Below are 12,504 nucleotides of genomic sequence, written 5' to 3'. Positions count from 1 at the left end.
TCTTGCTAACTCCATGGCTGTTTGGGCCATGACAAGGAAGAGTCTCTATCCATTCAACATTTTCCTAATTAACATGGTTTTGTTAATCCTGTTCATAAATGTGCAAAACATTCTCCCAGGTCCTAGTGAGCTGTTGAATTAAATTTATAGCTTTATTGTGGAGAATGCTGCATGCAATTTTGTCTCATGTAATTCATGTTCATTTAAATTATTTGTGTTTTCATGTAGTATCCTTTGTTCTTGCACTTGAGAGAGAGAAAAGCAAAGCTGCCCCCTCTTTTCCCCTCTCAATCTTCTCTTCAAAGGCAGTCACAGCCCCTTCAGACTTTCTCATCCACACCTTGATCCTTCCTCTCTCCCTGTCCTCCTTTTCTGACTCAGAGGATGACCCCTCTAGGCTGCAGTACTTCAGCTGAAAACCTACAATTGTTTCGCTGCACAGCATCATAATATTTTCAGGATTATTTTCAAAACCTCCTACTTCAAACAGCCTGGCACCCTGCCTTTATCCACTGTGGCATGCTGAGCAGAGCTTTTCACCCAGCCAGCCGCGCTGCCATTCAGGGATTTTCCCCTGAGTGGTTACACTCAGCGCAGCCCCTCTTGCTTTGTGAGTCTTGTTTCCACTGGCAGCCATGAGCAGCGCTGACTTTGCTGGTCTTGGGAAGCAATTAGCTGTGCATGTTGTTCTGAGAAAGATGTCAGCACCCAAAGCAACCCCTCTTGCCCTGAAAGGCTGATGAGCCAGCCCTACCAATGTGATTTAATTCCCAGTCCAGCGGGAAACCATCCCTCAGCCCTGAGTTTGTGCAGGCTGAAGGACACAGGCCAGCAGTGGCAAGTGTGGGGAGCTGGCAGTGATTCCCCCTGGCCCGTGGCCACCGGTGCTTTCAGTCAGCCAAACTTCAAAGGGATGCTCGGTGTACCCGGAGCGGCCGAAGGATGACGCGTGTCTGCTCGGGCTGCATCAAGATTTCTTCTTTAAATAATAATGAAACCGGGAGTGTGTTAAGCCCCTGGTTTAGCTGTTGGAGTGGACAGGAACCTGCCTGCATAGAGAGAGGAGGAAAGCAGGTTTTATACACAAAACACCCCTGCTCAGCCGCCCTTTGAGCAGCGGCTTTGTGCGCTGCCAGGCGGGTACAAAGCCCACTTTCTCTTGCCAGTGTTGAGTTGGCAAGCGGCCTCCACTCCTCAGCTCACCACTTTTATCCAAGGGAGAGCTGGAAAATGCTCCCAAGCCCTGCACTGCTGAATGGGCAGCTGAAGGCATGGGAATACATCCTGACCCTATTGAAGCCAATGGCAGGGCTCCCGTGGATTTCAGCCGTGCCAATACTTCGTCTACTGAGGGCAAGGAGGGGAAGAGCTGTGAATTGCAACACCACTGAGAAAAGTTTGTGGTTTTTTTGTTGAAAAAAGAGTTAGACATCAAAGCAGAGAGCATCCCAAACACACAGAATGGCTGCTGCCTCACTAAGAGACGCAGCTTAGCACAGGTGGATGTTCTTGCTTGACCTGCCTGGCACTGGGTTTCCTTGGATGCTGCTCAGAGCTTGGGTCTGTCATGGTAATAACACCCCCTGCCTCATGTGGAGAACTCATTTCTCATCTTCAGGATTTGCTTAAATGTGTTTTGTTCCAAGAGCGATGCAGTACAGACTGGTGTTGCTCAGTTATCTGTGTGACTAATAACAGCTTCAGATTCCCAACAGAGAAAGCAATTCAATAAAAGAAGAGATAAATAACATTAATGGATAAGGGTAAAGTTGAGAATCTACTGATGTTTACCTCAGGCTTTAGAGGAGGCAATAGAATAAGTTTTAGAGTGATTCATCAGAGTATAATAGCGTCAATGATATTTTGGTGGAAAACAGCCCCTCGATTGTTGAATCAGCAGCAAAGTTGAAAAGCAGAGGAATACAAGATTATAGTCTGGGCTGGAGTTTGGCAGGAACATAGACCAAGCATGAGCAAGAAATGAGTGATGGCAGCACACCAGTTAATGAGGGTGAATGCTGCCATTTGTAAGAATTGTGAAACAATTTGCTTGCAGAAAGATTAATGAATTTAAAGAAGATTCATCTCACTACAGCACAGTGGAAACTTGAATCAATTTGTAGCAGGCAAAGTCACCTCTGAGAGTAAAAGCATCAAAAGAGGAGCAGGTGTAGGAGGAAGGGGATTTGGCCACCTCAGAGGAAACAAATGGAAATGCCAGGAGAAGATGGTGGATGTGGTGTTGTCCTAGGGGAATACTCTGTATCTTACTCTCCAGGGAGCTGCTCTGCTTTGTAGTGGTAATGAATGAGTGAGAAAAGCACAGCTGTGATCAGGAAATGTGGTTCACCTCTTGGAGCTTCAGTTTCTTTGAGCCATTGGTGTTCATCTGCAGTCACTGGTGTTGCACGGACATGCTCCAGCTGGAGACCCTCCCAGCATTTCCTGCTGCATGAAATGGAAGCAGAGTCCTGCAGCCTCTCATGTCACATGGGATGCAGATTTTATCTGCTGTCATAGCTCAGTCAGATGTACCATCCTGAAATGACAGGAACTGATCATGCAGCTCTGTCTGCACAGCCCCGTGAGCTGACTGAGGACCCAAAGAATATATGACCTAATCTCAAAATAATAAGCTGTACTTTAAAAAAGCAATAAAAAGCCATCCTCATTGAAGTGAATAGGCATATCCAGACTGACTTCTAGGGCAAAACTAGGTCATGATGTATTTCTGTTGTTCTGATGTATTTCTGTTCCACATTAAACCCCATTTTATGGATAATTTTCCCTTTAACATTTTGTTTGTTTTAATTCTTACAGGTCGTTCTCCACCCTACTCCTAATAGTCCAAAGCAGTCAGAGTGGCACAAAATGACTGTTTCCAAAAACTGCCCTGATCAAGACCTGAAGATCAAGCTTGCTGTGCGAATGGATAAGCCTCAAAACATGAAGCACTCTGGGTAAACATTTGTCTCAATCTAAAGTCATTTTGTTTTGAGTGTGCATTAGGAAATTTTGCTTTTTAAGATTCTCAAAGAGAAACTCTTTTTCTCAAGTTCACAGGAGGTGAAGCAGAAAGATCCCTATAAAAATGGCATTAGTTCAGTCATTTATAGTGCGCTTCCATATTCTTAGCATAGTCTTTTTTAATGCATATGAGCCAAACACTTTAAATTTTAAACAGTTTTCCTCACAGGAAATTATGTTTTTTTCTGTGAGAAATGATAGATGAACTGCCCAACTCTCTTACTGAGAATAATATAATTTTTTAAGTTATTCTGTGTCTCCCTGTATTGACTTCTCAAAACCAAAATCACAGTCCACTTTCCACTTGAAATGAACCCCAGTGTGACCAGCATTCTTTATACTGAGATACACACCACAATTGAATAAATTCCACAATTGTCTGGAGTAGGACTAATAATTGGGAATGTTAAAAGGGACACCTTTCCCCTCCAGGAGGAGCTGTCAGAAGATCTGGGGCCAGAGGGATCCCTGACCACTTCTACCTTCATACAGTCACAAATCAGATCATCCTTGGGAAGATCTAGCTAAGGCCATTGGCAAGGCTCTGATTGCTCTTCAGAGCTGAGGATGTGACAAAAAATTGAAACTGTTCAGGAAGGTCAATGCTGGAAATAACTCTCCAGTCTGGTTTTAGTAATATAAAAGTGACTTTGTTTCACTTTTATTTTTATAGCATGTTGTTAAATTCCATCCATTATTAGGTGCTTTAGATCACTCATCTTTTCTAATTCCTCCTCCTCTTTTCTCTGGTGATGAGATCAGAGCCAGTAGTCTTGTGTGAAGTTTAATTTTTTTCACCACAATCCCAGGCACCAAGGCCAGAGAGGACAGATCCCCTGTCCTGTCTATTTCCCAGATCTCAGCTTATATTAGGGCTGTTTTCTAGGTTTCTTCAAATAACATTTGATTTACATGATATTGCTTAAAACTCTGATGTTTATACCTCTTGCTACCAGAACTGAGATTATCTTTCTGTTGATGTTAGCAGCAATAGCCAAAAGGACACTTATTACCTTCTTCTTGGACTAGCCAAGGACTCAAAGACAACATCAGCATGACTTGGACTTTTGTGATTTAAACATTCACCAAGAGTATGCTAGATCTCTTCTGGCATAAAGAACCCCTTGCATAACCAAAAATGAAATCTTTTTTCTCTTTATTGAGCCAGAACTAAAGTAATTATAATGATACATAAAACATATTAATGCTGAATAATATCCTTATGTTTATTATTAGCCTGGTGCTGCCACTAGTTTTGCCAGTGTTTGTGTTATAGTGTCACAGTGGCCAATTCATCACAGAGATTAAATGCTTATTTTGACATTAATTTTTTAAAGTTAATTCTTCCTTTGTGGAAAACAGTAAATTCACTTCTCAGAAATTATTCAGTTTGCTTGAATTATCTGTAGCCAAGCAATTTCTCAGATTTCATCTTAGAGCTGCTCAGTGAAGTGCCCTGGTTTAGTCAGTCCAGTGGATATTGAGATCCTGCATGCTGGGTTTGATGTAGGAAGTGTCCCTCTGACAGCTCCCCTCAGCAAAATGGTTTTATGAAAGCTAAAGCAGATTTGGGGTTTCTCTCCCTTAATTCTTCTGTTGCAAATGCATTCTTCACCCATCCAACCGTGGTGTAACTATTCATTGGCACTAAAGAGCTTCACATTCCGGGCACGTTGTGAGAGACAAAAGGAAAGAGAGAATTAATACTGTGTAACATTAAGGCTCTGTAAGATTTTTATGTCGCTTTCTTTGCAGGTAATCTGTTCAGGCTATAGAAATAAACCCATTCATGAATGATGCTGAGCTTGAGAGTCTTGTAATTGCTCCTTCTTGTGAATTAACTTCTGTTTCTAAATGTAAACAATTCTAAGTGTAAACAGAATATACTGAAAAGCAAGAGAACAACAGATTAACATTTGTGTACTGAATTCACCTGTTCTTTTCTCCTAGGTATTTATGGGCCATTGGTAAAAATGTTTGGAAGAGGTGGAAGAAACGATTCTTTGTCCTGGTCCAGGTAACAGATGTAACTAGAAGTGATCTTAAATCACAACATGAAGTACTTGAGGCTGCCCTCTGGCCATTTTCAGTGCCATGTGATTGATGCTGAGCTGTGGTTCTGTGCAGGGTGTCTGTTAATCATGAATTCTTCTCTAAATGTATGGGTGTTCTCAAGGATATCCCAGTTGCAGACTCTAGCCTTGAGTTTCCAGATGCACTTGAATGCTTGATAAAATGGAGAATCAATTTTAATGAGGAATTAATGAGGCGAGGAGGAAGCTCAGTCTGTCTTGGTAGGAGGTTCTTGGGCTCTCTTTTGAACCTCCAGGTTTAATTTGGAAACCATTTGAATCTACAGAAGTTTTATCACTGGTTATGTCAGAATCAGCATCAAATCCTTCTTGACATCTATCTTGCCTTCACATTTATTACTGCTTCTCATTGTCTGTAGCTCTCACTGATCATTTTGCAGTCATCATTTTGCAGTGCCTTCCTTTTTCCCTTTTTTCTTTTTTTCACTTTTTGCCCTCCCAGTCATTAGACTTGTACATTTGACCACTGTTAAGAATGGAAAGAAGAAACAAGGAAAGAGGCAGATGTCCTCTGTAACCTAGAAAGGTTCTGCTCAGGACTTTGTGAGTTAGATCTTCCCTCACCTTCCAAGGGCAGGTGAAACCACTGCACTGGCCACAGAAGTGTGTGGCCCCAGTGTGAGTGATCCATCTTCACACCAACCTGAGGAAGTCACAGACTCATCTTGGGTCTGTCTCTCTCTCCCTCCTCTCTGGACTCTCTTGGTGTGTTGTCTCCTAATGTGAGGAATAAAACCTTTGTTCAGGGTTTTCTATGAAAGCAACACAGAGGTGCTCTGATGGAATAACATGGGGTCCAACTGAGATCTTGTGACACCAGAGATCCAAACTGTTCAGGTCAGAGGATAAAACCCTTCTGCTGATGAAGCAGGTGGCAGGTCTGCTGTAGAGGGTCAAAGTGTAAGAACAGATGTGGTATAAACCAGGTGCACCAGACTCCACATTTGGAGCACACTTGTTTGTGTGCTGTTCTGTGCTGGTAAGGAGTCTAAGCAGTCCCTCTTCCACCTTAGACACCTGATTTCCCTTCCTAAATCACCTGGTGTAAGCTGGTTCCTTTGTTTTGTGTTAATTATTGCTCCAAGTTCAGCTGTCTCAGTAGGAAGCTTATTTGTATTCAATCTCCTTTTAGCCATCATGGCTACCTTCCATAGCATGAAACAATGGGACAGATAAGGAAATCCATCCTTGGGAAGTAGAGGAGATTTAGGATGTGTGGGGACCTATGTAAGTAGGAGACTATTTGGAGAGACTCATTGAGTACCTAGTCCCATAACCAAGTATGATCAGCAGATTTTGTACTCCACATGGGGTCAAAATGGCCACAGGGAGGGGGGAGGTAGTGTAGAGCAGCCACAAGACATGCCTCTATCTTCCTTTCCCTTTTGGGAACATTTTATACTGACCCTGTTCGTGGGCAGAGATTGAAGGATTGCTTTTCTCTGTATGTTTCCTTTATAATGTTCTGAAATGAAGGTAGAAGTGCTATGATCACCTGTAGTGCAACTAGTATTGCTTTTCCCTGAAAGACAAATCGGTCTTATTAGACCAAGTTCTCAGTTCTTTTTTTCCCTGTGAAGAGGGATGCTCCAAAGCAGAGAGTCATTTTTCCCAACTTCATTTCTCCTGTAAATAATTCTATTGATACTCTTCTGCACAAGGGTTTGCAGGTTTGGACTTGTCTCTCAGAGCCTTCTGGCCATTCAGGGTGGTTGCAGTTGCTTCTCTGGTTTTTAGCTGCTATATATTCTTCAGCTTGCTGTGGAATTGAAGCTCTCAGAGTTATTCCATGTTTTCTCATGTTACTAGGTCTGTATTCGTCAGTTGGCATATCAGAGCAGGATTTGGCCAGAAAAGCAATTCATTTGAATAAGATGAGCAGACTTTTGCCCCCAGAGAGTCTCTGTAGCCCACCTCAGAAATTCCAGCTGCCACTGCAGCTTCTCTGTTATGTTACCGTTTGCTCAACATTTGGTGCAATGTAAAGTGTTCTGCCGTACATCAAATATAAACAAGAAACACTCTCTATGCAGTCCCTCAGATGTAGTTTGAGCATATTGAACATGTCAGCAGGCAATAAAGATGGAATAAAAATACTTTGCTGTCCGTATGTTTGTCATTTGCTTTTCATGCAATGCAAAGGATGAGTGCTGATACGAACAGGGATTGGCAGTAAAGGTGTTGATGTCCAGGATGCTCTGAACTCTGCTAAACCACAGGCAGAAAATAACCCCTGCAGGAAGGTGGGCTGGCTCTTGTTACAGAGAGTGGACAAGGAGCAGCCCCTCTTTCAGGAGCTTCATCCACACAGGGCTCCTGCTTTCAACAGAGTTGAGGGATAGAGCCCAAAGCATAAAGTCCATTTGACACATAGTGGTCTGGTCAGTCCCTGACACTGCCAGGAGGGCAAGGCTGTTTGGGGGAATAGGAAAATATTTCCTTTCTGATCCTTTGTCTCTGTCCCTTACCTGTAGCATCTTTTATTGCAGCTCTGTCTCCTCTCCTGTTGCTTGCAGAATAACCTGCCCCTCATGGTCTTGTGCTCTCTCCCTCTTTCCCCATTCCAGATGGACACAGCCTTGATTCCTCCAGTGCCATTGGGTGGTACCACTCTGTATTCTGGTACCAGTGGTTAAGAAATTCGTGGTAATAAATACTCAAACTCTTCATAACTATTTAAACAAGGCACAAAAGTGCCAAGCTGCATGGGTGGCACCAAGGAGGAAGGTGTTGATGGCAGTTTGTCTCTTTTGTGTCAGTGAAGCCTTGCCGCCAAGAACGGAGGCTTTGCGCACGTATGGAGGAAAAGCAGCTCTGCTGGGAGCGCTTCCACTGCTACTTGGCTTGTGTAAGCCCTGGAGAGAAGGGGAAAGGAGCAATAACTTCCTTGTAATTTGGGTGGAATAATCCCTCGCACCTTCTGTGTCTGTGTAACTGCAAGGGTTATACAGGAGTGAAGTGATTTGTTTGGGTGTAGTGGCTGCGAGCAGTTCCTTTGTGTCATTTCTAGACCTGAGCCTCAACTCTCCAGCTCCTGCCTTGCTGGGTGGACTTGGCTCAGCCTCTTGGGGAAGGGTTGTGGCATGGCATGGCATGCCTAGCAGAGCAAGGGTGTGTGCTCCTCCAGCACCGATCTGTGCATTAAGAGGGGTTAGTTTTCCCTTCCGAATGAATCGCAGTCCTCTCTGTACACTGCCCACCCTTCTCATAGACACCCTTTGAGATGAGCAGCAGAAGAGCAGAATACTGATTAGATGTAAATTACATGGCAGAGACTCGTTACTTGCCTAATTTTAAATCCTGAGATATGCAGTGTGAAAATGATGGCAGAATATGGCCCTGAGCTTGGATGGAAATGGTCCGCAGCATCACAAGCGAGGAAAATGCTTCGTAAAGGCAGCAGTAATGCCAGTGGCAGTGGTAAGCAAAAGCAATTAAGCTATTTAGGGCAAAGTTCTCTGTGACTGGTTAGGAAAGAAAATGTACATCCATTTCAGATGTTGTAAGTGTTTCCTAAGTTGCTGTATCAGCTGCTCAAGCACAGCACACAAATTTCAGCCAGTTTGCCAATTAGACCCTTATGCAAAAGCTGGGATTTTTGATAGCTGGCAGAGCTTGTATTAATTCTTTGCAAGGTCTGATGTGCTGTACTGGCAATAACACCATGGTTGGTTATGGTGGGTTTGCTGGCTTTGCAATTGGAAATTTCTTACAATGATTTTTAAGGGCAAGTGAATTAATTACACTGAGATTTCAGACTGAATCTGTTCATCTCTTATCATAACCCCATTTCAGTGCTCTGGCAGCATATGGGAAGTAACACTCCATGGTACCTGGATGACATGTCTGCTGAGTAGCTTGAAGCAGTTTTCAGCTGATTGTGTCTGATGGTGTTTGCAGAATGTTGTTGGAACCAGATCAACTCTCTGCAGATTAAAACCAGTTGCAGTGTCTATGCCTGGATCTATTGTTCTAGTGACAGACTCCCTAAACTCTGTATAATTTAGACTAATAGTGACAGTCCTTGCTTTTAGCAAAACTCAGCTGACTCGGGATAAAATGAAATGAAGTAAGAGTTCAGTAACTCTGAATATCACTCAGAAACTGAAAATAATTCAGCAGAATTCAGTGTGGTACACCAGCAGTCCTAGACTGTGTTCTTCAAGCTGAGGTGAATGACCCATAGCTGGTCCCTACAACCATATTAAATAGTGTATTCTCTTAGACCCTTGCTGAGAACTAGGCATAGATGGTGATTCTTGTAAAATCTGGAGTGTGATGATACATACAAAATATCTGGAAACTGCTGATTAAACTGATGCCACAGCTAGTTATGCCTGGCTGCAGTAGGCATATCTGCATATCCTGCATATCCTGTCCATACTCACACAGGATGAATTCCCACCACACAGCCCTGCCCAGGAGAGCACACACATCTCCTGCTTGAAGACAGAAGCTGGGATGACTGTTTTGTGCAGTTTTTTAGAGCTGAATGGATATGCTGAGATGTGAAAACTGCTGTTTTCACATTATTTTCTTAAAGCTAGATCATTTCCTCTGCTCATTTGTGTCAGGGAAGGGCTTGGGAGGCAACATACAGCTGCAACCAGAGGACAAGAGTCTCCCATCAAAGTGGAAAGCTGTATTACAGCTGGCAGTGTCTTCACACGGTTTCTCTCCCTTGGGACAAAATGCATGCTGTTAATTTAGGAAAGGTCCATTAAAGAATTTAACCCAAGTAGGGTGGTGTTGTGTCAACAGTAAAAAAGGGGGAGCAAATGACCGAGCTCTGAGTGTGAGGCATGACAATTAACAGGTTTGAGCAGGATCCTGGGGAAAGCAGCGCTCGCTAGAGCAGGAGTCTCTGGTGGAGAAACCAGGACAAAGTCAGAACTGGTTAATGCATATCTGCTGTATTTATTAATCATTTGGATTATATAGCTGGTGACAGAATATGGTCAAGTGCCAAGAAAGTCAGATTTAATTTAGCAGCCTGGGAATAGTGAACTTTGGCATTTGTCTCCTGCTGTCTGCTTCCCCTTTCCTGAATTTCTTTGTCTTTTCCCCCACCTTTTTTTCCCCTTATGTTCTTTTGTCTCAAATTATTTCTCAAAGTGTTTTCCCCTTTTTGTAATAAACCAGCCAGGGGTGCCTTGGATTAGTTCCCTTCTTTTACTTTCTCTCAGTTCAGCTTCCTTAGATGCTCCTTTCCTGGCTGTCATCGAGTGCCTGGATGAAATCCCAGCTGCTTTGAGAATTTGTCCCTCACTGGGCAGAGATTTCTCCTCTGTCTTCCTTCAGTTTCCTCTCTGCATCTCTGTTTTTTCCAATTACTCAAACCATTCATCTTGCCCATCCCATCTGCTCACTCGCTCTCATACTCAGCTATGGTTCAGAGTGAACTCAGCAGGCTGTAAGATTAATTTCTGCTATTAACTGTTTCACTTGTCTGGCCAGTTCTGAGCTTACAGAAAGCAGGCTCTGTAAAGCACAATATTTTGGAGGACTGATGAAAGGCAAGTGCAATCTTCTCTTGACCCCACACTGTTGTTCTGCAGCAAAGCACAACTGTGACATACTGAGCTTTCTAGAATCTTATTTTCTTGGGCTTGGCTTTACCACTGCTTGTAAATGGAAGGAGCCACATTGCACTGGTAGCCATGGCACCAACTTCTCTCTGACCCCAAGCAGTAAATGCCCTAGACAGCAGGATAGGGCACACAGCCTGGTCTGCCAGTCCTTGAAGTCAGTAGCTTGAGTTGTTTAGGTGCAGGCACTCTGCATGGCACAGCTGGCACCTCTTCCAGAGGCCATCATTAGCTTTGTCCTCTCTCCAGCCTGATCTTTGGCTTATTCCTGCCAGCAAGCTCAATTCCTGAGCTTGGGCTTCTGAGCTCTGTGAGTGGAGAAGAAGGGGGACGTGAACCTGGATGAGCCCTGGCTCACTGCCTGTTACAGACCCACCTGCAGGTGGGTCTTTCAAGGAAATCCTGTGCATTCTAACAGGAGAGATCAGTTTGCTTTGCCTCTGTCCCAGGATGGCTCCACCAGAGCCAACTGTCTACACCTGTCATTTATAACCTTTAGCATGAGAAATCCAAGCTCTGAAATGCCCTTTTCCCTACATTGCCACTGTGTTGCTATGGTTGTCTTATTGATAGGGCATAAGAATACTTTCTGGGTCCAAATAGTAGTGGAATTACTTGTAAATGAAGAAGAGGGCAAAATTCAGACCTCATGTTCAGGGTCAGAGAACACCAACTGAACTATTGAATGAATTACCTGTTGCTATAGACCATACAGGAAAAGTAAAAAAGCATTAGTGGTATTAAGATTCTCAATAAATGTCAGCATAGGTTAGCACTGACTCATTTCAGGAATTGCATTTGTCATGCAGTCCCTGAAGTTCAGGCTGTCTAACGCAGAGAAATCAAATCCTTACTGCTCAGACGAGATCTCTAGGATTTTCCCGTAAATAAAGCCCATTCCGGAGTTTCTCCAGGAGATGGCAGCAGCATACTGCAAGTATGACTGAATGAACACCACCGGAGTCTGAATGTTGAGCTGAGGGGCACTGGGTTATTTTTAGATTCCTTCGTGTTAATCTTTTAAATTTTTGTGTTGCCCATACGATGGTAGGCATGCAAAGTTCAGAACGGGGAATATGCACTGGTGTGCTCCTGCTATTGGTCTGCTACTTGTCAATCTTTCGTCAGTGCTGGTAGTTTTAAGGAGGATGCAAGATGCTTAAAGCATCGCTTTTAGTCTTACTCCCACAAATGTGTTAATGATAGAGTTTATTCTTAGGTGGCTTTTGGAGCCGTTCCTGGAGGAAGGCTTGGTGCAGGCAGGGCTGCTGGAGCAGGCTGGCAGCGAGCAGAAGCCCATAGAGGGCAGCAGTAAACCGAGTGGTGTCTGGGAGATGCTGTGCCAATAGACGGGTCCCCCGACTTCAATAAATTACATTTTATTAGTGAGAGATGCCACTGAAATAAGTGCTACATGTATCTTTGTAGCCGAGCAATTTGGCTGGAGTTTGAAGGCAAAACTCCCCAGTCCATCCATGCTCCCATCTTTCAGGATCTCTCCCAAGTTCCAAAAAATGACAAGCACAATTCATTGCCACCCACCAGAGTTTTAAAGTTTCCTCCAGAGGTCAAGAAAATGTCCAGATGAATAAAATTACGTCAGGCGTCCAGGATGTGACACAACCTTAACAAAGTCATTTGAAATCATTTGACAGTAAATTTCCCTGTGAGTTCCTCGCCTGGGGCGCGGAGGATCCTCTCCTCCCCTGGCTGGATGAGCTCCTTGCCGCCCGTGCGGATCGCGGCGCGCCGAGTGCGCGCGGGGTCTGATGCGGCCTGATGGGCTCCTGAAGGCG

At 43.9% G+C, this 12,504-nt stretch overlaps 1 protein-coding gene across 5 annotated transcripts in view; it reads left to right on the top strand.

Moving 5' to 3' along the window:
* CADPS (calcium dependent secretion activator) overlaps nt 1-12,504 on the top strand; it is a gene marked incomplete at both ends in the record, with an annotated part of 201,076 nt that overhangs the window by 91,126 nt on the left and 97,446 nt on the right. For all 5 annotated transcript variants that reach the window (XM_084214180.1, XM_084214178.1, XM_084214177.1 and 2 more), the window contains 2 exons: nt 2,821-2,960; nt 4,978-5,044. In XM_084214180.1, the coding sequence (XP_084070306.1) occupies nt 2,821-2,960; nt 4,978-5,044 (207 nt within the window). The remainder of the gene's footprint in view (nt 1-2,820; nt 2,961-4,977; nt 5,045-12,504) is intronic.

The sequence above is a fragment of the Fringilla coelebs genome, assembly GCF_963513975.1.
Source record: "Fringilla coelebs genome assembly, chromosome: 13".
Classification (NCBI taxonomy): Eukaryota; Metazoa; Chordata; class Aves; order Passeriformes; family Fringillidae; genus Fringilla; species Fringilla coelebs.
The sequence above is the reverse complement of the archived record's forward strand: the minus strand, read 5'-3'. Positions and strand labels throughout refer to the sequence as shown.